At 48.4% G+C, this 24,231-nt stretch overlaps 1 protein-coding gene and 1 long non-coding RNA gene across 3 annotated transcripts; one reads left to right on the plus strand and one right to left on the minus strand.

Annotated features, from left to right (window-relative positions):
* Positions 1-2,981: 2,981 nt before the first annotated feature.
* FAM107A (family with sequence similarity 107 member A) lies at positions 2,982-18,198 on the minus strand. Of its 2 annotated transcripts, none has more exons than XM_068202093.1 (4): positions 18,138-18,198; positions 8,529-8,703; positions 5,389-5,545; positions 2,982-4,962 (listed from the first exon to the last, which is right to left on the minus strand). In XM_068202093.1, the coding sequence occupies exons 2-4, from the start codon at positions 8,696-8,698 to the stop codon at positions 4,855-4,857; spliced, it is 435 nt and encodes a 144-aa protein (XP_068058194.1). In that variant the 5' UTR covers positions 8,699-8,703; positions 18,138-18,198; the 3' UTR covers positions 2,982-4,854. The 2 variants fall into 2 exon arrangements, with proteins under 2 accessions (XP_068058194.1, XP_068058193.1); XM_068202092.1 differs by lacking the exon at positions 18,138-18,198 and adding an exon at positions 16,771-17,321.
* LOC137480792 (uncharacterized) lies at positions 17,399-22,736 on the plus strand. Its single transcript, XR_011003076.1, has 2 exons — positions 17,399-18,243; positions 22,109-22,736. It is a non-coding gene; the product is annotated as an uncharacterized lncRNA (long non-coding RNA).
* Positions 22,737-24,231: the final 1,495 nt, after the last annotated feature.

Raw genomic sequence — 24,231 nt, forward strand, 5'->3', positions numbered from 1 at the left:
CAGGTGCTGCCTGAATAGGCCACTGCCAGTCTGTGTTAGTGAGGTCTGAGCTGGAGAGCCACTGGAGCTGCACACCCAGCTCAGCTCCAAGTGCCTGTGGATGCCCAGAGATCTCATGGGCTGTGATGAGAACCAACAAAACCCATGAGATCACCTGGTTGTGGTGTGTTGGAACTCACCCTCATTATTATGTTGCTGATAATTTTGCATTTTTGCCTATTTTCATTAGGCTGGATCTCACCAGTGTCATGACCAATTCAAGATTTCATAGAATGCTTTCATCAACATAAAACCACTCAGTCTGTGGCAGTTTTAGTTCATTTTGGGAAATGATCTAAGTATGGAGAAATACCTAGAATAGGCAGAGGCAAATTCCTGGGAAGGGGTGTTCAGTCTGAGGGTACCACTGGCTTGAGGAAGACAATCAGAACTTGCCATTTCTGAGGCAGTCATGAGGAGTATATCAGGCAGTAAAATGTAAGTGTTCCTTGACAGGAAATTTCACTGCAGCAAATTATCTAGGAGCACTTCAGGAGTGAGTGCATAGGAGAAGAGATCTCAGCATGACCTGGATAAAGAGCAAAGCTGGTATTGAAAACTCTGGCAGTAAGAGAAATCCCAGGCAATGGAGCAGTTTGAGCATAGCTAAAAGGTTTTTATCTTTAAAGAGCAGAAGTGATTGGTTCTTACTCTCTTCCACAGAAGAAGAACTGTCACAATGAACAACTACCATTGGCATCCATGCATGGAAGGAGGTCTGTGATCACTGTCAGGAGTTTTGGGGCACAGCCCATTGAAACCTCACTGCTTGAGGCTGGGAAGGATTGATAAAGCATTTTACAAAGTCCTGCATGAATGCCCTGGTCTCACATCTAACCAAAGGCCTAGAGAAGATTTATCCCTTTGAAAGGTTTATGCCAGGAAATGAAGTACACAACCTGCCATGGTAGGGTAGCAAGGGAGCTGTTATTGTAAGCATCAAAGAGGTGGGAAGATGTTTTGTAAACCTGACCTGGAAGAACAGGTTTAGTGAATGAGACCACACCAGTGCCACAGGGAACACCTCCCAGTGTGGCAACCCCAGCAGATACCTGGTGTCAGAGAAATGCATCCAAGCACCACTTCTGCGTTGTTCTGAGTGGGCTGTTGGCATCTGTGCTGATAAGGATGTTGCTAATTAGATAAAGGAGTCCTTTTCATTTGCTTTGCTGCATTCAGTTTTAGTCCTGGCTCTCCGGAACCGTGGTGTGTGTGACCTGCACGTCTGAAGCATCATCTCTTATCTGCTACATCTGTGGTCTTTGGTTGCTGCTAAAGCAACTTTAAAAATGTTTAAATAGGCTCACTAGTGTGAGGATTACTTGTCAGTTCAAAAATATGTTTTTAAATTAAATCCAAGGATGTGTTTCCTTGGCTTTGTGTGGATTTTACCCTGCCAGGCAGGTGGGCATCCACAGTCAGTTAGAAATCAGACTGGAATTTCAGTGCACAAAGCCTGATTCAGAATTTGTGTGCCCTTATACTTTCATCAAATTGAGATAATATCTGGGGATAAGCAGTGGATGCAGTGTTGGGTGCAGATAATGCAAAGAGCTCATTGATGAGTGAGTTAACACAACATTAACAAAGAAATTGGTGTCAGACTTCACTGGTTTTTTTATGTTCATTCAGTTTATTTGGCTGTCATCTGTTTGTATCCTTGGAACTTTTTCAGTTCCTTGTGGAAAAGAGCAAAATATACAATTATCATTTAGTTTATTTCTTCAGAAGTGTCCACATTAAACAGTGAGTTAATTCAGTAGAGGTGCATGACATATGATTTTATATAAATTTATAAACACCAACACAGAATACAGACTATATACCACATAAGCAACATACACAGTGCAAAACATTGTCTTCCATCAATACTCTGATAATGTGTACCTTCTGGATAAACCAGTTTCATTCAGGAATGTGCTTTAGAGGCATAGGGAAAAAGATAATGCAAAAGAAATAGAGACACAAAGATACCCCAAAATCTTCCTGGTGATACCTACACTGATTTTTTAGGGTGCCACCTGCTCGCTGCTGTTCCATGAAGCTCAAGAGCATTGGAGAAAGCTGTACAGGTTCTGTGTCTGAGCCCAGCTGGGGGTTATCAGTTCAGAGGGGTGAGAAGAGCTGTGCTGGAAGATGCTGTGATGATTAAGCCAGTACTTCAGCGGTAAAAGGATCATTTCCCATGTGCCATCTCCGAGGGCTGGAGCCTGGAGCTCTGGTCAGGGCTGAAGCTCTGTCTGCCCTGCTGTGTCCCCAGGGTGCTGCCTCTGCTGGCTGCCCCTGCTGGCGTGTCCCAGCTCACAGCCCGTGGGGTCTTGGTGGGCAGCTGGGTCAGGACTTTCTGCTGTCTCTCCACTGCTGGGAGGATTTCTTGTGACTCTGCTAGCCCAGCCTGAGTTAGGACAGTATCACCTGGCCCTCCCTCGCCCTTTGGGACTTCTGCTGGAAATGACCCAGACACCCCCAGACACAATGGACTGTGTTGTGTGCAGCCCCTCTCTGTGCTTGGTGGACAAAGGGAGACACCTTGATTTATTTTTTCCCCTCCAGGTAATATTTGAATACTTAAGAAGAGCAGCAAAATCCTTTCTGCCTCTTCACTGCTGACCCTACTGGATGGCTCCCACCCAAGGACTTCCATAAATGCCCCTGCCCCAGCCTGAGTGAGCTGATAACATGGATTTCACTGGTGCATATGGAGTGACAGATTGCCTCTCCTGGAGTGCATTTCCATCTGTGGCAAAATTACAAATTAATTTGCTGAATTTTTTGGATCTCTTTGATCAAGGTTACCTAATATGTGCCATAATTCCTCACAAAACCTCAGCACAGTAATTCTGGCTGGTTACTTAACACTGATGTTACCTATCAAGCACCATCCTTTACAGCTATATACAAGCATCCTTAGCAACACTTTCTTATCCTTGGAGAAATTTGGCTTCTTTTTCCCTGTGAAAAAATACTGGATGCTGCTTCTTATGGTTTTAATCATAACCTGTATAAAAAACTTCACAGTTGGAAAGGCTGTTAATAGAGCCTTTCAAATTTTGTTTGACCCATAGTGACAATATGCACTGGATTTCTGAAATAAAATCATGTTTAGAATAAGCATATGAGCAAGGGCCTTAAAAACTACAGCAGAGACAATGCCATGAGGTGGGATGCTCAAGGATTGAAGCTGAGCTAAGGGCTTTATAGTCCAGTCTGTCACAGAAGCTCCATACCTGTATCACTGCTCTTGACATGTGATATAGCTCAGATGTTTTACTCAAGCTGCCAGGTCAAGCAACAGCCCTCTGAAATGAAGCATCCCACAGGACCAGGAGACTAGAGAATGGATTAGTAACTTTTTCATAAATATGTATAAATGCCCAGTTTCCCTTAAGTTACATATAGATCCACTGAAGATGTGGATAATAAATGTTGATTAACCAGGTATTACCTGCCCAGCTGACGAGGTCTGCTGAGGCCGTTCAAGAGCCAGTGTCCAAAGGCAGTTGGTGAGTTATGCCGTTCAAGCTTTGTATCAGGGTGGGTGTGAGAAGCAAGAAGCTGAGATATTCCTGAAAACACACTTCTAGCTCTAGATGTGGATATCCCAGGGCATAGGTGCCCTGTAAGTGTGACAGGCTCTGTCCAAACATGGTGCAAAAGCACCATCCACCTCAGCTTGGCTATACCAGCAGCAAGAAGAAGCTTTGTAAACTGGCAACTGCAGTGAGGCAGCTCTGACCTCTGGAAAAGGGGATGAGAGCACAGACAAGTAGTTTTGCCTCAAGACCTACATGCCCTGTACCCCCTGGTGCCCACAGGTTGCAGCTGCATGCAGGGTGGTTAACAAGACAGCCTGGCACCAGTGGGACATGACCACATCACCCCCTCTCCATCACACGGCATTTCTTGTGGGTCCCTACGGTAGCACATGTCCAGCTGCTGGGTGAGGGGATGAAGCTCAGTAGTGCAGGGGCAAGAAGCAGTTTGTCTGTCTGTCTGCTGCATCCACAGGGATCTGCTGCCTGGTCACTGCACACTTCCATCGACATGCGTGCTGGGAACACCCAGCCTTTGCTTTCTGCACAGAGCATTTGCCCTCCACCTGGGGAGTTGATGGAACAGCCCAATGAATTTTCTGCCTGATCATGGAACTGCCTAAAAAGCCACTTTGAAATGGCTGAAATGCTGTTTAAAGGTGTTTGTGAAGTACAGCTGCACCTGCCTGTGCTGCTCTGGTAAGGGCACACAGAGGTTGGTATTTCTGATGGTACAGGTGTGCTGCTGAGACACACAGCCTCAGCCATGCTTGACTGGCACACTGGTGGAAAGCCAGTGACCCTTGGGAAAGCCATTATGGTCACTTGGGCTGTTCTCAGTAATACACAGATTGTCCCTTTTATTTACCAGGTTTCTAGGAGGCTCTCCAGAGCTGCAGCTGCCCTCTTGTGCCTGGCAAACCTGCCTCCACAAAGAAGCAGGAGTCCCCCAAGATGTTCCTACACAGACTTCCCTGTTTGAAATATTCACTGCGTCTCTAGAGTTAACCAAGAGTTAGCTGGTGGTTAGTGTGCACCCACAGTCTGGGGGGAAAATAACACCATTCTCTCTGCATCCAGTTGTGTGAGTACTCTGGTGAATACTGCACTTTTCCCACAGTGATTCCCTCCTGGTCTGGGAAAACCTTTTCTGTACCTTCTACTGGAGCAAGTGTTAATAACTGCAAGTAGCCCCAATGGCGTGGCTGGGAATGTCCACCATGTACAGAGATTTCAGTGGGGGTGTTGGCCTGGGTAGGATCCTGTTGGGTTTTGGCAGAAGCTATGCTGCTTTCTCGTCCCCTGTCACCGTTGATGTTCTTCTCAGGTTTTCCTTGACTTTAATGAATTCTGGTGCATGGTCTTCCTGCTTCTCCTGCTCTTTCTCCAGCTGTAAGAAAGAATTCATTGTGCACATGAAAGGACTAAAGAGCATCAGCTACATTAAAACACAAGGCTTCATTATTGCTGGGTCCAGTTATTATTGCCCAAAGCAGTTTATTATTGCCCCATGCAGTTTAGGGTGCTTTGAACTGGAAAAAAAAAACCCCATGGACACTGTGTGGGACCCAGAGGAGACCAGGACGAGTGGTGTGTAATGGGGTCCTGGGTGAAGTGGTATAAACGTGGTGGATCCCAGTGTGAGAATGAGAGTGCTGCAGCTGTGTGGGGCAGCAGTGGAAGATGTACTTTGGTTCCCATTTTATGGAGGGGTAGCAGTGCTATACCTTGTGTTGAGCCTCAGCCCACCCATCTACCCTGTGCATTGTGTCAGGTGGTTAGGTTAACCCAAGGATGGCTGAAAGCTCAGTTCTACCTGATCCAGCCTCTGGTGCCTCTTTAATAGCTCTTTTTCAAAAGGAGACTGCAATTTCTTTGCCTCTTCCTCTTCCTTCTTCTGTTTGATGAGCAGGTCTCGCCGTCGGTGCTCGAGCACTCGCTGCAGCTCTGGCTTGCTCTCCATGCCCAAACCTCTGTGGATAAAAAGCAGATAAATGAGAGCATCTGCACCTGGGGTGTAACCACTGCCAGCCTGGCAACCCCAAAACTTGTCTTGGTCCTAAATGGAAACACAGGAGACTTGTATTCCATGAGATCCGTGGGAGATCCATGAACCAGCCCCGACCCACAAATCCATCCACAAAGTTTGAGGCTGTTTGATGGTGCCTTGGGCTGCCTGCTTGGGGTGGACACATGTTGCTGTTCGTGTATGGCACGTTTGGTGCTGGAAGTTCGGCTGCTCCCATTGCCCCGGGGTACCACAGCTTTCTGTGTCGGGTGTGGAAAAGGCACCTTCCCTAGGCTCCTGCTGAACTGGTTTTAGCGGTGCCAGGTGTAGATTCAGCGGCGTTGAGAACATGTGCAATAATGACGATTTTTTTCCCACCAGCAGGGGTAGTCATTGGGCTGCAGTAATTGTCCCGGCAGCTCCTTCCTCCCCGCGCATCCCATCTGAAGCTTTGGAGCTTTGCTTCGTCTGAAGCCTTGCTTCAGAGCTGAGGGCCGGCGATCCCCCTGCTGACATGGATGGTTTTGAATCAAGAGGCCAAAATGAACTGTCCTTTTCTCCTGGAAGCCGGAGGATTTGCTGATGGCACAGGTGCCTGACTCCCCTTTGGCCACCTGATGCATCTCAGGTGAACCGCTGTTCTGTGAGGGGTGGGATCACAGGAAAGGAGACACAGCGGGGCCATGCAGGCAGGGCATAAATGTGTGGCAAAGAGGTGGAAGGTTCCCTGAACAAATTTCAGAAACCTCACACTTTGGATGTTGCCATACCTGAAGTAGTTACGGGTGGTGTTTGATGTTCCTGTACAGGTCTGTGTTGACAGAGGAGGGGACCTCTCCATGCCTGTGCTAAGGGCTTGCCCAGGGTGCCCTGGGCTGGGGAGTGCTGTTAATGTAAAGCTCCTCCTCAGCACCAGGAGGTCTCTGCTGACCAAAGGCTGGTTGGTTTTGGCCAAGGTTGTTTGAAAGTAGAGGCATCAAACCCTGTGGGCTGAGGATTTCTTGGCAGGGTAGCAGGTGCTGAGGTGGTACCTCACATCACGAGAAGCTGAACTGGCAGGCAGGAGAGAGGAACCACTCTCTCCAGGTGCATGCACTGTCACAGCATGGCTGGGGCCCAGTGCTTGCATCCTTCCAGTACCACTTTTAATGATACTTTCTATTAGAATTTATTTATTTATTTTTTTTTTTTCTACAGAGTTGCTTTTCCCAAGGCTTGAGAGAAGGAAAACCTGCCTTGGCTTGCTGGAGACACAGCTTGCAATGTTGCCTGTAGATTTGTTACTATTCTTTGATTTAATCAGCCTGTGTTAGTGCCCAGAGGTGTTGAGTAAGATAAGGATTTTGTTACACAAGCTGCTGATTTCAGTTGCTTCTCCCTGCAGCTTGAGAGGGAAAAAACAACCAAAGCAGAAACAGGAGCAAGTCATAATTCCTCCTCTCTCCCCTTCTCCCCTCTCTTCCTCTATGGTAATATTTAGCAGGAAGCAAAACTGGTAGATTTGAGAGTGACAAGAAACCAGCAACAATGGATTACTTTTTGCAGTAGGGTTTGTTTCACATATTTGCTGAAAAATACTTGGGAGGTCAGAGCCAAAACAGGTTTAAACTGATGTTTGAGAGGGGCCACAGGAGTAGGTGGCGCAGGATGTCTGTACTGGAGCTGCCTCCTGCCAGTACCTGGTGGCACACGTGGATGTGTGGCAGGCACGGAACTGGAACACAAAGAGATGATGCTCTTTGTGTGATCTGGTGCTGCAGGGTCTGCACCCCTTTCACTACCATTCCTCTCTGCTGCTTCCATTGCAGGGGTGTCTCGTTCCTTTGTTCCATCATGGTTAGACTGGAATAATGTTCTGTGAGATCAAAGACAGTGCTTGTAGGTGACCCTTTAAACTGAGCAGTATCACCAGGGAGGAGATGGTCACTCTCAAGCCAAAGACTTTTAAAATTATCTGGCTGGTATAGTGACATCTGCCTTGATGCCAGACAAAGGTCCCTGTAATTCTTCTGATTCTGGGAAAATGAAATCAAACCCAAGCCCAGACAGTGCCAGTATTGATTAATGCACCCTGCTGGCAGGCCTGATTGTTCACTGAATTAATATATGTGTCTGGTTCTAGTGATGACTGCAGTCCTTTACAACAGAGGCTGTGCTCCTTTTAATTAGGCAGCCAAAGAACTATTGTGTCAGGGTATATCAGGGTGTTCAGAAAATGTTAATAAAAAGCCAGCAGATTTTTTGCTGTGCTTAAAAGCCTCTGAGCAGAATATGATTTCATTGCACTAATGTTCAGACAGTTGGTGCAATGGAATGACGTAGTTGTAGGTTATTGATCATTGGTATGGTTTTCCTGATGTTGTATCTGTACCCCCAAAGAATTAAACTGGTGTGATGGGGTAGGCAGTCAGAAATATGAAGTCTAGCCTGTCTTTACCCATTTGATATTTAGGGAGTTGGTGAGTAGCCTTGTGCAGATGATCTCACCCCACTGCTACCTCAGCTTTCAATGACTGCATCCAGCCTGCATCTCTTCCTGCCTTTGGAATCACCTTCAAGCACACAGGAATGTTGTACATTGCTGGGGACTTGGCAGATCAGTGATGGAGACAGAAAAACCAGAAAACCTCCAAGGGACACCAAAAAGGGGCTGTAGGGATGCCTTGCACCTTCCACTGCTTGTGACTCTAAAAAGTGCCAGCCAATGCTTCAGGATGGCAGAGCGGGGGCTTTTCGCTCTGCTTTATTTTTGTAAAAGAAACGGTCACATCAGAGAAAAGAGGAAAGGGTACAGCCAAAGAGGACAGGATACTGTGTTTGCAAGTGAGGGGATTTATCCTGCTGTTCCAGCTTGCAGTCTGTCACTGTCACCTGTGCCTCAGCTCCTGAGCTCTGACAGCTCAGCACCTCTTGGACAGCTCCAGTGGCAGGCTGCAACCTCCCCTTACCTTTTGTGGTTCATCAGCAGCTCCCTGTGCAGCTCTTGATGGCTCTTCGAGGCTTTTACAGGATTTAGGAGCTTTTTAGGTTTGATGAGGTCTGGGTTTCCATCTATATAGTCTGGGTGAGTCAGGATATTCCCACCATCTGGTCGGTCCCGCTGTATTTCTGTGTACATCGATGCTGGAAGAAAAAAAGAGGTGTTTGCATGAGAAGTCTCACCCTACTTGATGTGAGAACCTCAGGCCAGACAGAGGAGAGGAGCTGGTGCTTGTCCTGGCTGCTTGACTCCATGTCAGCGTCAGAGTGCACGTGCCTTCATGTGCTGGTGGGGGATTTTTAGAGGTTTTAAAAAATACTCCCTTTGTGTTGTTGATGAGACACATATTAATTAGATCACTTAAACTACTTGCCAGCCACTCACTTCAGTGGCTGCATAATTTAGTGCCAAGGATTAATTAATGCAAGATAGATCTAACTAAAACTGGAAGCAGCCATGGGTGTTGACTGTGTTGAGCTGCTGCTTTGGGCGTTCTGGATGAGGTTGTTGGTCCCATAGCACAAGGGGATGCTGTGGGATTTAAGGGGCTTCTGAAACACTGGCCTGAGGAAGTCCTGCTGTTTCTGAAACCTCTTGTCAAGGAAAGATTTTACTGATATCCTGCTGACCTATTCATCAGGATTGAGTCCAGTGCCAAGAAAAGCATCCTTCGCCCATGCAGTCTGTGATCATGCTGCAATAATTTGTATGTTCTGGATGTAAGAACAAGAGCCTGCTGTTTTGGAAGGCATGGCAGTTTGGATTTCAGGCAAATCACAGGGCATGCTCACTGCTGGTGTTTTCCAATTTCTTTACATTTTCTCTTTACAAAAAACTCCTATACAAAGTGAGTGCAAAGCACAAGTTTTAAGACAAACTGCATGTGGTGGGCTGTGTTTTTAAATGAGGAGCACACTAGGTCTGCCTCCAATTACTCTGTGTATGGTCTAATCAGGTGCTCAGAAAGAGCAATTTATTCCTGACTATTCACTTGAACAATTTGGAAGTTTACCAGTAAGAACCAAAAAAGTCCCAGAAAAAGGGTGTAGGCAGCTTCATGTCTTTAGGTGTCTCATTATTACAGTATTTTTTGAGGCCTACTGTGAAGTTATATGGGTTGATGCAGCTGGAAGAAAAACAGTTTTTCAGTAATGTTGCCTCTTTCTCTTATTTCAATCTCATGTATAAAAGGAATAAAACCTTTTTAAAAGAGAAATCAATAAAATAAGCCAAGAGAAAGCAGGCTAGGTCATTCTTTCACAGTCAGTAAGCACTTAAAAATGTGAAGTGGATTGCAATCAAACAAAATTGTGTAAGGAATAATACTGCTAAAGAAAAGACTCAATATCAAACAACTTCTCGTTGAATGTTAATGTGGCCAGTGCCCTACTGCTTTGGGAACAAAGGAAAACAAATCAGAGCCCATTACAGGAGTGTAATTGGGGTGAATAGTTCGGTACATATTTAAAGGGTGCTTGGAAGCTGCAACCAGTAATTTTTTGTATCACATTATTTTCCTCTAGGATCACACGTTCCCTTCTGCTGGCAGAAGGGAAGGTGCTGTGGTTTGATGTTTGGCGGCAAGTGCCAGGCTGACTCAAACCCTTGCAGGGCTGGACTCCCCAGGCTGAAACTGGGAACTCAGCCTTGCCTTCCAGAGAGACGCAGGGACTGAAGAACAGCCAAGGGTTAAGGCAGTGCAATTTCATGGCTAATTTTTGTTAGATGAAAGCCAGGTTTGGAACAATGAGAAAATGTATCAGATTTTCACTGGGGTAAAATGGCTTCATTTTTTTCTTTTATTTATCTTTTTTTTTTTTCTTCTTTCTTTCTCCACAGAAGAGGCAGAGAAAAGACAAAGAAGGAAGGTACAAAAGCAAAGGTTTGTTTTGGCATGAATGAAGTGCTTGAACTCCTATTTCAAATGGCAAAGCTATGTCTTCATTTTCAATAAACTTCAATAAAATGCCAGGTGTTTTTAATGGAAGTTTTTGGAAGCTGTGTTAATAGACTAGGCTCAATGTTACTGTGTCATCCCACTGCCCTTTCCTGCTGTTCCTGTGTAGTCCAGAGCTGCCTCCAGTGACACAGATGCCCACAGTTGCTTGTGTATTGGTACCAACTCCTGATGCATGTCAGGAGAAGGGCTGGGACATGTCCATCTTGGATTTGTCTATCTTAAATCCACTCGATGTGCTCTGCTATGGGATAATGCCGTGAGTAGTGAGCATGGAAGGATTATGCAGCCAACCAAGCCTGAAGGACCAACCTGAGTGTGAATGGCTGAAACTCAAGTGACTTTGGTATTTTTATCTGGACCAATTAGCTCTTGGGACACTGGTGAAGCACTGCTATTTATTAAATTCTGTTTTCCCCTGCCTCCATGATGTATGGTTTTCCTTTTGCAACTCAGGACTGGGAGTCCTTTCTTCCCTACCCCAAGACCCAGATCTTGGGAGATTTGCTTGGGCAGATTTGCTTTCCCCATATCCACATAGGTCCAACACCCAGCAATGCACACCCATGGAATGGTGTCATCCAGTCCTTCCGTCTGGGCTTGTGGTGTTTCCCCAGACACCCAGGATGATCAGGGAAGGGCCCCTCTTCTGTCTTATGTGGCATTTTGAGGGAGCACCATGGTGAGCCTGGAGGTTTTGGATGGGCTAATGTAGCTATTTCCAGACTGCAGCAATCTAATGTTGCATGACTGAGGCTTGCAAAGAAACACCAATTTATCAACCTATTTACTGAAGGCAGATAGGGAACCTTTCCCTTAAACTAGTACAAATTAAGAGAAAAACTGGGAAGGAAGGAGTGGGAGGAACTGAAATGGACTGGAAGCTTTTCTGGACCGGTTCTGTTAAACCAGCATGTGAAAGTCCTCATGAGGAGTGCAATTTGCCTCAATGAACTGTGGGGGCCAGGACACAGCAGGTACCTCTGTGCTTGGTTTTCATGGTACTAGATGTGCCTAGGGGTGTGCAGAAACCCACCTCGAGGGTTTGGCTTCCCGTGGGTGTCTGTACTGCTGCCCTGGGAACAAAGTCAAAGCCCTGACTGGGACTGGAAGGAGCCTTGAACCTCTCTACAAGAACAGCACTTTAAACCTTCAGAAGCCCTCAGCCTGGAACAATTGAAGGAATGTCTTCATTTACACTGAGCAAAAAAAAGAAAACTGAGAATATAAAAATACTGGCATGTCTGGAGCACAACTTGGGGTTATGCTGAGGGTCAGGATGGGGCATCCTTTCTCCTGCAGGTTGCCAAATAGGACCCAGTGCCAAATGTTTGTCGGGGAGTAGATCTATCATCTCTGAGACCTGAGGTAATGCATGTTCGTGTAACAGAGTGCTATCAGGCTGCTTTTTGTCATTATTTATGGTGCTGGAGGTGTAAATCAAGCCAGGTCTCTGCAGTGGATTTACAGCAGGATGTCTGTTTTTGCATGATTCAGCTGCAGATCAATGAACAAGGCTCTGCTCCAGCACCTCCCTGGCCACCATCATAAATCAGCAAAAGGTGTTGGACATTTTTATTTTGTTCTTTGCAAGATACAAACAAAAAAATACATGTGGATGTTAATACCCCCTGCTGCACTGAGGAAGACAATGTGACCTTTTAAATAGGTCTGCTTTGGAGTGTTGCTTATAAAAAAGCAACTCTGTTTGCTTCAACACACTCAGGCTTTTTCTTGCTTTTAGGTAATTTCCCTTTCCTCATTTCTAGAAGGTTGGGCTTTCTAGGGAATGTGTGTTTCCAGCTGCTTTTCTGTTAGTAAAAAGCAAGACTGCCAGGATGAGGATGCCAGGGCCCCTGGCAGATACTTGGACATCACACATGGAGTTGTCTCCTCTCTCAGCTGTAGTGTGAAATGAGCCTTCAGTCTCTGTTCGTTTTCTAGGAGACCACACAGGAATTTTCAGCATCTTTGAGGTGGCCCAGAGACCAGACACCCTCCTGCCCCAGGGTGTGGGACCGACTGGAGAAGAAAAGTGACATTTTAATATCTTGTTCTGTTCTGACCTAAAGCAAAGCCCAAATTCCTGCTCAGACCACCTGGAAATACTTATAAATCCCCCAGTTCCTGAGAGAGTTGCAATAAAATCATCACTGTGCAATCCTGGGACAAATTGTTTCCATGTCTGATTATGCTCAGCCAGAACCTTTTTGGGAAAAAGGGTATCAGGCAGCTTTGGTGCAGCACTAAATACTTTTGAAAGCATGAATGCTGCAAATATATATTAAAAATGCTCTACTAGGAGTGTAAAACAGGGTGTGCTGCTTGGGGTGCTGAGTGGCTTCTGTGCAGTCCCCCAGAACAAGGAGAATGGTTTTAGCTTGCTCCTGGAGAAGAGGAGGAAGAGGAGGAGGTAGAGGACTGGCTCATGCTTCCTTTGGTGCTGCTGCTTTGTAGTTTTCCCTCACAAGGAGGAGATGCCCTTCACAGAGCATTTATGTAGGATTAAGCAATTTGTCTCCTGGTGGTGGATTGCTGTGTGAGCCCCTCTGTGTCAGGACTGTGCACTGCTGCTGGCAGTGCTGGCTACCTTCCTGTTGGGATGGAAATAATCCCCAGGAATGTTAAAGGGATTAACAGTCCTGGAAAGGGCAGGTAACCTGAGGGATGCAGCTCTGCTTACGGCTGCCTACATGGCTACAGCTGTTCTTTACAAGGGAAAAACAAGACAGGTTGGAAATGGAGTTAATCCATAGCTGTTGGATTTAGAAAGCTGTAGAGTGGAGGTCTGGGGTCCTGCCCAGCACCTGTCAACCTGCACCTGTACAGGAGAATGGAGGGTGCAGCAGCACAGCAGCTGCTTTTTGCAGGTTTTTATGTGAAATGCCTGACTTGTGTTTTGCCAAGGTCTCCTGACATCCTGCCCCCTGTGACATCTCGTTTTTCCCCTGCACATCCCTCAGCCCTTTCCCATGCCACCTGCATCCTTAACTGCAAAGCTGTCAGTGCTGCCTTCTGCAGCACAGGTCAGTGTTCAACTTTAGCTGAAATCTAGAAAGCAAATGTAGTTCACAGTGTTTTATTTCTGCTGTCTGTGTCATTTGAGAACTGAACTAGAGCATCTCAGAAGAGTTTTCTCAATAGGGCCAGATGATGACCGAACTGCTTTTGTTAGAAATATTGTATTGGCATCCATTTCTGGGCAGATAATGGGCCTTTAGGAAATGCCACCCATGTAAAAACAGTCAGAAGGCATTATTTTGGGAATGAGAGCTATAGTCAGAGGACATTGCTGTCTGTAACCTTGTGAGACCCTGTCACTTGGTAGAAGGGATAAGGCTGGACAAAAACCTCCGGATGTCCAGGGTCAGAGCCCTGGACTGGGTTTGTAAAACCACTGATCCAAGAGACCACTTCCTGAGCAGAAATGATCACTTACAACTGTGGTTACAGGGAAGAACCTCTGGTTTTCTGGATGCCTGGGACTGATTCATGAATGAGTCTTTTTTAAAGAACCAAGAGATTAATGAAGGGCTGCTGACAGCAGCTGGTCATACACCTGCAAGTCAGGTGGCTGCAAGGCCAACACACCAGCGTGGGCCAGCAGAGCGAGTTTAAAGCTATTTACACAAGTAACCTGAGCCTGGGGGGGAAATGAGGGTTTCTGACACTTTTAACTGCAATTACAGGGGGAACCATCCCTTTTCTGGGCCTCAGACCCGAACAACATCCAGTCCCTGGGAATCCTCCTTTCCTCAGGGTGAGAGTACTGTCCCTTACCCCTCTTGGGAAGGCTGAAAGGAGTAGGGCCTGTCCTCACTCCCCACAAGAGTTTGCATGAGCAGGTGGAGGTGTGTGGGATCTTTAAACCAGCCTCTGTTACTTTTAAGCACTTGCATGCTTCTCTGTTAACCAGAACTTAACTTTTTCATTTTAGAGTATGAACTTTCTGTCAATGCATTTCCAGTGTCTGAAGTGCAGCTGGAGTTTGGCTCTACAGCTTTTCTTGTGACAGAATAATGGCAGAAAAGGTCGTGCTGTATGTTAAGTCTTACAAAGAATGAAGCTGGAAGTTTGTCATTGGTTTTGGATTCTTCAATTGATGGCACTTGCTAATTTGCATGATTTTCCTAGTGTTAATTAACCGTATTTTAGAAATATGGAATAGCTGGGGTTGGCAAAATGGGAAAGAATTCCATGTCAGTCTCTGAAAGCCCTAAAGCTTTGTCTGATGACAGCAGCTTTCAGGTGTGCACCTGCATTGCAGAGGATCATCTGCCAGGAGGACAGCAGGTTTGACCTCAAAGTCGGGCCCTCGCTTGAGGCAGCCCCTTTTGCATGGTCCGTGGGTTCAGGGCAGCGGGAGGCACCGGGGTGTGGGGGCTGCTTGATGGGGATGCTCGCAGTGCCTGGACGCCCTTTGGTGGGTGAGTCCCCACAGCTGAGCCCACAAAACGTGCCTTATCACCCCAGTAATCCTTGTACTGCTGTCACAACAACCTGGAACAAAATACCTGTAATTCACAATAGCCTAATGACTGCTGTGGCTTACTGCCCTGGTGATGGATGATGGTGACGTTAATAATGATAATAATAATTATAATAATAATAATGATAATAATAGTAATAATGTGAGCCCAAAGATTGGCAGATGCTAAACATTACCCTCCCTGGGTGAGATGGCACCAGCTCCCACCCTCACCGTGATTTTCCTCTCCCCTGGCTCCAGCTGTGCCAGCAGCTCGGGAGCACCTCATACCGACAGACCTGGCACGCTCCCCTGTGCTTGTCACCAGGCGACCGTACCTCTGATAAATGATATGTGTGCTCTGGGAAGGAGTCAAAGAGCCTTTGTCTGCTTTTAATCTATAGTTTTAAATAATTAAGCAAGGCTAATTCTGGTATTTATAATGCAATAGGGTGAGTGTAACTCGATGTGGCTGCTTTGGAAAGCAGTTCCCAGCTATCAAGTGGCTGCCTCAGGGCAGCAGGCACTCACTCCCCAGGTCCCCTTGCCTTCACTCAGCCTTGACGGTCAGAAACAAACCCCACGGGGTCACAAGGTCAGAAAGGCAGAGAAAACCCTAATGGAAATGTAAAACAGGGCTGGAGGACACGTCTCTGCAGCTCCCAGCACTGCTGCCACGTGTCACCACCGTTCCTACCTCTGTGTCTCTGCTGAGCACATGCTGGGGATGGGGCTGCTCACCTGTACAGCCAGTGCTCCCCTCCAGCACAGCCAGTGTTCTCTCACTGGTGTAGCCAGTCTCCCCAGTTTGTCCCCAGTCCTGCTTGGCCTTGCCGAGCCCTGTGCCAGCACCGCAGTCCCCAGGGCTGGGTCCCCCCTTTGCACCAGCACTGCACCTGCCTAAGGGAGCACAGAGCAGGTGCTGGGCTCAGCCCTGGCTGCTCACGCATTGTCACCTGCCATCACCCCAAAGGTGAAGGACTCTGGATGTCACCATGGTCATCCACTGAACTTTGCATTCATGCACATGGATTTAGAAGAGAGAAATCCCACCAGGTTTGAGGCTTGCTGAGCTATCTGGCACGTAGAAGTTACCAGCTGGAAATACTTGTACTGTCAGGCAGCAGCAAGTGCCTCTCTGCTGGCAGGCAGGACTGGGTGTGCTGGTTAATAATTTCATTTAATTACCTTGGACTGTGATAAGCAAAGATAGCAAGGCTGGGATCTTAGTCTGCTACCAATCACCTAGACGTCCCATGCCTTTTACAAGCAGCATGTGGAGCACTGGTTTAGTTTTGTTTGACAGTGGCAGATGCTTAGCAGTCCCTCTTGACAATCATAAACTTAGTTTTAATATCTCACCAAATATTTGCTCTGCACATTTGCCTGCCAATGACAGAGATGCCCATCAATCAGTAATGAATGCTTGAAGTTAAAAGGTATTTTGTTAAATACAGAAAATATCCTCCTAAGTCGATTTGTAGGGATCGCATTAGCCCCCCATCCAGCCCAGTGCCTCTTCAAGAAGGTTTGAATTGCAGGATGGGTATTGTAAGGGAATTTCTTGTCAGATACGGAAAGGCAGAAGCAGAAGGGCAGCTTCTCAACCAGCTACAGAACTATTAAAGTAGCATGATATCTCAAATAAAATTAAACCCGGGTCCCAAGTCACCAGTGTATATATACCGTGCAGAGCAATCCCAGGGGATGAAGCAGCCCGTCCCCGCAGAAGGGAGCACCGGAGCAGCGGGGAACCCCGGGGCAGCCCGGGGGCCCTGGGCTTACCTGATTTCCGCAGCGAGGCCCTGGGGAGCCCGGGGGGCAGCTGCTGCCCTGCGCCCCACGACATGGGGCTGCGGGCCGAGGCTGCCGCTGCCTGCCCTGGCAAAAGCCTCTGTGGCTTTTGGCCGGCTCCCGGCGGGTCCGTGCGGGGGCAGCGGGGACGGAAGGTCACGTACTGCTGCGTCCCTCCCCGCCGCTCTGCCGCCCCTCCGGGACCGCACCGGGCGCTGAGCTCAGCTGGCAGCAGCCGCTGGCCTTGCTCGCTCTTCGGTGCCGGTCCCTCTGCCGCCCTGAAAACTTCTTCCCTTTGCTCTTCGTTGCCTGATGGTGTTGTCCCAGGACAGACGAACACGCTGAGCGCTTTTCCTCCCCAGAGCAAACAGCTCTGTGCGTGCCCGGGCACCCGAGCTGCCTGCTCGGCACAGCCGCTGCTGCTGGAGGAGAGGCCGTGTCCCTGCTCCACGGAGGACGATTTCTCCTCAACGTGCCTTAACCACGCTCCTGGAGAAATCAGATCGCCCCAGAGGAAGCCGCACGCCCACTCTCTTTAGCAACCACTGCAACAGCCAAGCCGGCACCAGGGCAACCGCTCAGCTATCGTGATTATTCCCTGGCATGTTGCAACACCCTGCCATCCACCGAGCGCTGCACGGCCCCGGGGTAAGGGCTGCGAGAGCGAGAAGCAGCCCCTACGCGGGGCCACGGGTGTCCTGGTGGCATCAGAGCTTTTGTGATGCCACAGCAGCGCTGCCCCGGGTCTGCTGCTGCTGCTGGATGCAGCCCCTGCCCGACCTGGCCTTCTTCTCCCCATCATCACTGTGGCTGGAGGGTGCTGTGTCGGCTGTCCCTGAATTGCCACAGCCTGGGAAACCAAAGGCTGCAAAGGTGGGGGAGAAGAAGGGGTTAAACCACTCCAGCAACTCCTTTTGGCTCTTCAGTGGGTTCTGTGGTCCAGTTCTGCCCAGGTTGCCCAGTGCCAGCCTGCAGGTGCTCAGTGTCCCAGGCCCAGGAGACTCAGGGATGAAGGAAAACCATTTCCACACGGAGGAAGGGGATAGGGAAAGCTGGGGGGCACCACTGGGGTGCCCAGTCACCTTCACACTCTGTGGCACCCGAGGGTGCCTTGTCCAGGCCGTGTCCTGGCCTGACACTCCTGCTCCTGTGAAGGACTGGAGAAAGAAGCCAGGTTTTCTCAAATATAGGGGTGCTCTTTCACTTTCACCTTTCCACAGTTTGCACCTCTCCACATCCCAATGTTTTCCCCCATCCCAGCCAAGGGCTCAGCAGCACCGGGTGTGAGCCAGAGGCTCAGCCTCTCCCAGTTTGCCTCCAAAGCTCTTTGAGGGTCAGCATGGGCTGCTGGCACTCACCTGAACTGCCACTCCATGGCTTCTTGCTTCCACCTGGACCCTTGGACTGAAGGGAATATTCTTTCTGGAAGAAAAGACAAGAGAGAAATGAGAAAAGACTGTACAGGTATTGCTCTATCACAGAAAATGAAACATAGGAGAAGTTGCTTGTCCTTTGCTACCAGAGATTAAAAAAAAAAAATCATTATTTTTAACCTCCTGATCAGGAGCTGTTCAGTTTAATTGACATGGGGCCTCAGATGCAGGAGAGGAGAGGCAGGCTGGTCCTTACTTCAGTGTGTGTGGTGTGTGTCTGTGTGCTTGTGAGTGCAGTCAGTCCGACCCGTCCAGCCATGGGTTACTCACAGGCAGGGTTTGGAAGATCCTTTTGCATCTAAACCAAGGCTGGTTTAGATGCAAAAGCTTTTGCACACAGCTTTTGCATCTAAACCAAGGCTGTGGCAAAGGAGAAGCCTTTAAGTGGGGAAGTTGTGCAGTTTTTCTGCTCAAGCTGTGACCTTACAGCCCATGTGTGCCCCACAAGATTTTCGTGGCCCAGCAGACTCCCCTCACATCATGCATTGTCCCATGGTCTGGCAGCTCATTGCACACTCCAAAAATACCATTTGGCTCAATTTGAATGGAAAAGAAAATGGATACACCTCTGTGCTATTCCCCTTGGGTTGCCTTTGAACAAGTTTCAGGTCTGTGAGTTCACTGGAGATGTGTCAAAGGGGGATAAGAACATCAATCTAAAGCGGTTTTGAGTTCCCAAGGAAGTGTGGTTATGGCTGGTGGATGTGGGAATGGAAAAGGGCTGTGATCCATCAACATCTGCTTTTAATTAAGTAAAATCAGGAAAAGGTCAGCTAAATTTTCTGGATATATTTCTGATGCACCCTGGTGCCTGACCAGCTGCACATCTGGACTCCTCTCCTGCAGAGAGAAGGAGGAAGTGGGTTTGTGGGGTGCGGTCCTGAGCCAAGGGACTTTTCATGGCAAAGCTCTTTTCCTGGAAGCTCCTTGCAGAACAGTTCTCTTTGCTATCTAAATTAGTAAGCAATCTCCCCCTGTGCTCCTGTGTCTTTGAGATTAACAAAAAGCCTTTGTGCTGCCCCTGTAGCTCCCTGAAGGTTACTTTGTGAGGGTGGTTGATTGCTGGGTGAGATTTATCTGGAGTGGCTCCTGCAGACAAGGAGTTGCGTCATTCCCCAGCTGCCCTGTGTGTCTTGGGAAGTGGCTTCATGTCCTAGGGGAAGGTGACATGGGGAGCTCATTCCAGCATCACCCCCATTGCATCTCCTGTACACAGGATGGCCCAGTGTCGCTGGGAATGCTGCAGGGGTTTGTGGGGAGGTCTTCTTTGGAGGTATCCCCCCAGAGGAACAAGCCCAGGGTGCCCCTGAGTCAGCAGCTGGCAGACCCAGGCAGTTCTGGGATAGCTCTGGAACAGCTCTGGTGCAGCTCTCTGATGTGTGGCACAGAGGGCTCATCCCTTGGGAACTGGGCTCTCTGTGCTGGGGGAATGACATGGTTCTCTCATTCAATGTGCACATAAAGAGAAAATAATGCTGCACTTGGAGTGTCGCTGGCGGGTGGCTGTATGGTTATTAATGAGTACTGGGAACAGGAAAATGGTTCTGGAGAAGCCCACAGACAGATTCTTGTTACCAGGGCTGTTCATTAGATGGGCTTTTAGCTGCTGAGTTACTGTGTTAGTGATGTTGGCTGCTGGTTGTCATCTCTTTAGCCAATTACTGTGACACCAGGAGCTTTCTTGTGTGCATGTCTCCTGTTTTTTAAAAATCCCAGATGTGTCAAGCCAGTTCCCAACGCCAACACTGGCCCTCCCTGGATGTGTAATGCTGCCCACTGATACAAGTGCAGTGACAGTGACAGTGTGTGCCTGCTGAGGAGCCTGGCTGCAGCTGTAAGAGACAGAGCAAACAGTTCTGCCTGGATCTTTATTAAATCTTCACTCTCAGCACGGGGTTGGGATGGCAGCATCACTGCCAGTCATGTCAGGCTCCCAAGTCTGCAGGCAAAATTTTATTCTGCTCAAGTCACCTAGGGCTGGACTCAAAGGCAGACAGCGTTTCACCTCCTGCTGCAGGGAGGCCCTGGAGGCTGGTTAAACATTTGCTCTGCTGAGTTAATGCTTCATGTGGGCTGAGGTGCTGCTTGTAGTGCTAGGGACTAGCTGTGCAGCCCAGCCTTCCCTCCCACCTTGTGGCTCCAGCTCCCAGCACAAACTCTGTGCAATCCCAGTACAACCTCAGAAGTCACACTGGTTGCACTGTGGTGGTGACCTCGATGGTAGAAAAGCTAAAAGCAAGGAACGTGTAGGCTGGTCAGACCATGCTGGGTCCCTGGTACCCTGTCACCTCTTGGCACAGGTTGGTTGGTAATACACGCCTGCTAATCTCCACTGGAGCCATTAGTGTATTTGCAGAGCAGGACAGCTTCTCCTTGCACCTCCCCCGCTCACCAGGGCAGTTAATGATTGCCCAGGTGATGGAGACTTTTGCCTGCTCCCTATGGGATAAAACAGGTTATGGCACTCTGTCCCCAGCCAGCTGAGGGACAGGTGTTACAGTCAGAGGGTTTAATTTGTCACAGTGAGGGCTCAGGTGGGGAGTTTGGGGCAGAAAATGCCTGCTATTTCCCAAACCCTTCTATTTCAGTGTGGAAACCACTTCTGTGTGCAGTGTGACTGCATCTTGCCAGGAGTAAGAAGTAGTAATTACATCTAGTATCAGACAGTAACACTGTGCCCCTCTGCACTGAGCAGGACAGTCCTGGAGACATTGCTGATGGGAGCAGGTGCTGCTTCCAATCTGCAGGCCAGCTCCTCCTGCCTGGGATCCCCATCCTGCTTTGACCATGTCAGTGAGGACACCCAGTGTTTCAGCTGGAATTAGCCTGGTGATTAAGTGGGCTAAACCCCTCAGAGCAACACAAGGCATAAATAGTAAGTAGTTCCATGCTTTACGTGCACTGTTCTGTGTTACTCCCAAGCATCCTGGGTATCTCTGTGTCCCGGCAGGACTGTTTCTGGCACAGCAAAGAGCTCCTGCAGCAAATATCTAGAGGCAGTATCACAGGCATGGGCTGCTTTGAGCCACCAGCTCTAACCACTGTCCTCCTCCCTGCCTCCCCACTAGGGGGGCGCAATGCTCCTACTGGAGCTTAAAGCCAGCCAATTTGAATAAAGCATTAATCAGTGTTATTTGTCCCATGTGTGGGTGCTGTGATGTTTATTTGTGGCACAGCTGACAGTAATTTTGGACTCTGTGCTCTGATGAAGGCAGGGAAAAGATCCATCAGCACGGTCAGAGTGTGAGGCGTGGGATGGGTGATGAGAATGGCTTCAGACAGGTTCAGATCAATACAGGTGCCATTAAGATGCACTATCAGAGCATCTGCATTGCACTCTAGCCAAAGTCTGAGCTAATGAATTAGGTAAAAAATTGTTGCAATCTGATCAGAGTGATAAAGAGGTATAAAAGTGGGCAATGTGTGACTGTCCCACAGGTCTGGTTTGGGAGGGAGACACCATTAGCAGGGTTAGACATTGCTCAACCTATTTAGGAGTAGATGGACTCAGAGAAAGGTACTTTGTCCCTAAGGTGCTGTAGCAGTTGCTGACATCAGTGTTCAATTAATGACCACATCCATTGATTAAAATAGTCTTATTGCCAAACACAGAGACTTTGAAAGGAGTTGTCATGACCAGGAACAAGGTTCATTGATGGATGGGAGATCGAAGCCAGCATTTCTGTGTGTGATGAAACCACAAAACACGTAGCTTCGAGGATAACTAAACTGTTCTCTACCATTGCTTTTGATTAGCCCCAAATACCTTTTGCTCTTTTCAGTTCTCTGTATGAAAATATCTTGTATATGCCCCTGGACTCTGAGATGCCATCAGAGCTGTTGCCCAAATATCCTGTGTTATTGCTGAATTTTGGTCTATCTCTGCTCATTTGAAGCAGCTGGGACTGATCCAGTGACATCAATTAAGTCATCCATTGGAAGGAACTTTGGAGGGTTAGTAAGACTTTTTCTCATCTGTGATGTCAATACACAAAAATCTGTCAGCTCGATTGTTTTGCTGCAAAGTCCTGCCATGTGAGGTGTTGAGATTTATTTGATTCAGCAAGCTGGGGCTCACGTTTGCTGGGATGACACTGTGTTTTTGGTAAGGAGAAACACAAAAAATCAGCAGCACAACCCAATGCCTCACACTGCTGCTAATTCCCTGAAGGCATTGGCCAAAGGAAGCGCTGCAGTTCGGATGAATTTCTTGAGGGCAAGGAAAGGCAGTGTAACACCCTGCTCCCTCTGGAGCTTGCAGACTGGGCTCTGCCTTCCTGGTGGTGGTCAGGATGAAGGTGCTCTCAGGACTGTTGTGAGAAACTGCATGTTCCTGTCTCTTGCAGAGGCAGAGCAGTGCCGGGTTTGGGAGGGTTCCTCCTTGGCAGGGAGCTTGACTGTGCACATTCCTGTGCTCCCAGCTCATTAAGGGACACTGCTACATTGGCAGGTTTTGCAATCAGGACGGGCAGGCTCCCAGGAGTCGGTGTCCAGGCACATCCCAGCATTCCTGGGCCAGCAGCTGCTGCCATGGCGCTGCCCTTGTCATGGGAAGGGGTTCTGGAGCCACCACAGCATCCAGTGTGTGCTTCAGCCCTGCCCCATCGCTCCCTGTCCTGTGCCTGTGTCCAGCCCTCCATGCACACCTGCCCGGAGGGAGCTGGCTTTTCAAACCAAGCTGAGCTTGTATTACTCCTGATCCCTGGCCACAGCCATAGCTGATTTCACTATCATATTGCAAAGGACTCTAAGAAATATCAAGTTATTGGTGTAAGATTTCATTACTGGTCTTTTGACCTCCACAAGTCTGCAGTTTTTCTTGGGTTGAAGTGAGCTGAGGGCAGATGCATGTGGCCACTCTCACAAGAGCAGCCAGCAGCCTCAAGGATATTTTGACCACAGGAATTTGTAAATTTAGGCTTACAGAAGGGGATCAGGCTCTTGGTCTGCCTATGGGGTCAGGCTGACACTCCTCCTGTGCCAGTATCTGGGAGCACCAGCCAGGTGGCCACTTTGCCGCCTAGTCGAGTAGAAAATTGTAAATGCGTCAAATAGTGCTTGGTGCTATTTTATTCATAAAGAACACACAATTTGACACAGATGAGTGCTGTGCTGACCCCTGCCTGTCTTTTTCACCAATGTCATTCCCCCTCCCAAATCCCTTTGGCCCCAGAAGGCAAGCACAGCCCTCCTGTGGTGTGAAAGCTAGCAAATCGAGTCCCATGTCACTGACTGTCAACAAAAAAGGAAAAGAAAACCCAAGTAAAGCAGGGAGGCAGCAGCATGGGGATGGAGGCATGCTGGAGCTGCCAGCCCCGGGGCAGGGGGCCCGGTGGAACTTCCCACCATGGCTGAGCTGACACTGCTCCCCAGCTGCTCCCAGCCCACGGCTGGGGAGGGGGAATGCGACACACCAGACCTCAGCAGAAAACTTCCTGCAGATTAATGACAGCAATCAGTGGCAGGACTCAGCCCCACAGCAGCCACTGCACAAGGCTCATTTGTCAGCATTGGAGCTGACTGTGAAGCCTGACATCCCACTGAGAAGGGCATGAAGAGGCTCTTGGCACAAAGCAGGGCAGTGTACACACCGATGGACCAGCTGTTCTGCCTTGGTCCCTAAGGAAATCCCTGCTTGCAGTTCAGTGCTTTTTAATCTGGTCCCTTGCAAAGTGCAGAGCACACACCACCTCTGCATACCAGGGCAAAGCCAAATGGTAGCCCTGTTCACTGCTGAAAAATCCTGTATTGCCCACCTCAGTGTTGTCAGCAGCAGTTAAAAGTTGTTGCTGCAATGGATAAACCATTTTTTACATGTCTCAGGAGCTTATTCTTGCCCTGTGCTGGAGATCTGATACCACTGCTGATATGAAAGACTGCTCCACTATTTCTGGGGATGCTGCTGATTGCACAGGAAGAACATCAGTCACTGGCACAAAAGGGCTCCAACAGCTTTGGAGTGAATTGTTGTCATGCTGCAGAGAGACCATTAAGACACTAAAATGCTTTGAAGAATGTT

Source organism: Anomalospiza imberbis, chromosome 11, assembly GCF_031753505.1.
Source record: "Anomalospiza imberbis isolate Cuckoo-Finch-1a 21T00152 chromosome 11, ASM3175350v1, whole genome shotgun sequence".
Lineage (NCBI taxonomy): Eukaryota > Metazoa > Chordata > Aves > Passeriformes > Viduidae > Anomalospiza > Anomalospiza imberbis.

Coding starts and splice junctions, on each gene's coding strand:
- FAM107A (XM_068202092.1), bottom strand. CDS start 16,834: ATGTCGTGGGGCGCAGGGCAGCAGCTGCCCCCCGGGCTCCCCAGGGCC. Junction 5,546..8,528: donor CTGCTGATGAACCACAAAAG/GTAAGGGGAGGT, acceptor TTTTATCCACAG/AGGTTTGGGCATGGAGAGCA. Junction 4,963..5,388: donor GGCACCAGAGGCTGGATCAG/GTAGAACTGAGC, acceptor TCTTTCTTACAG/CTGGAGAAAGAGCAGGAGAA.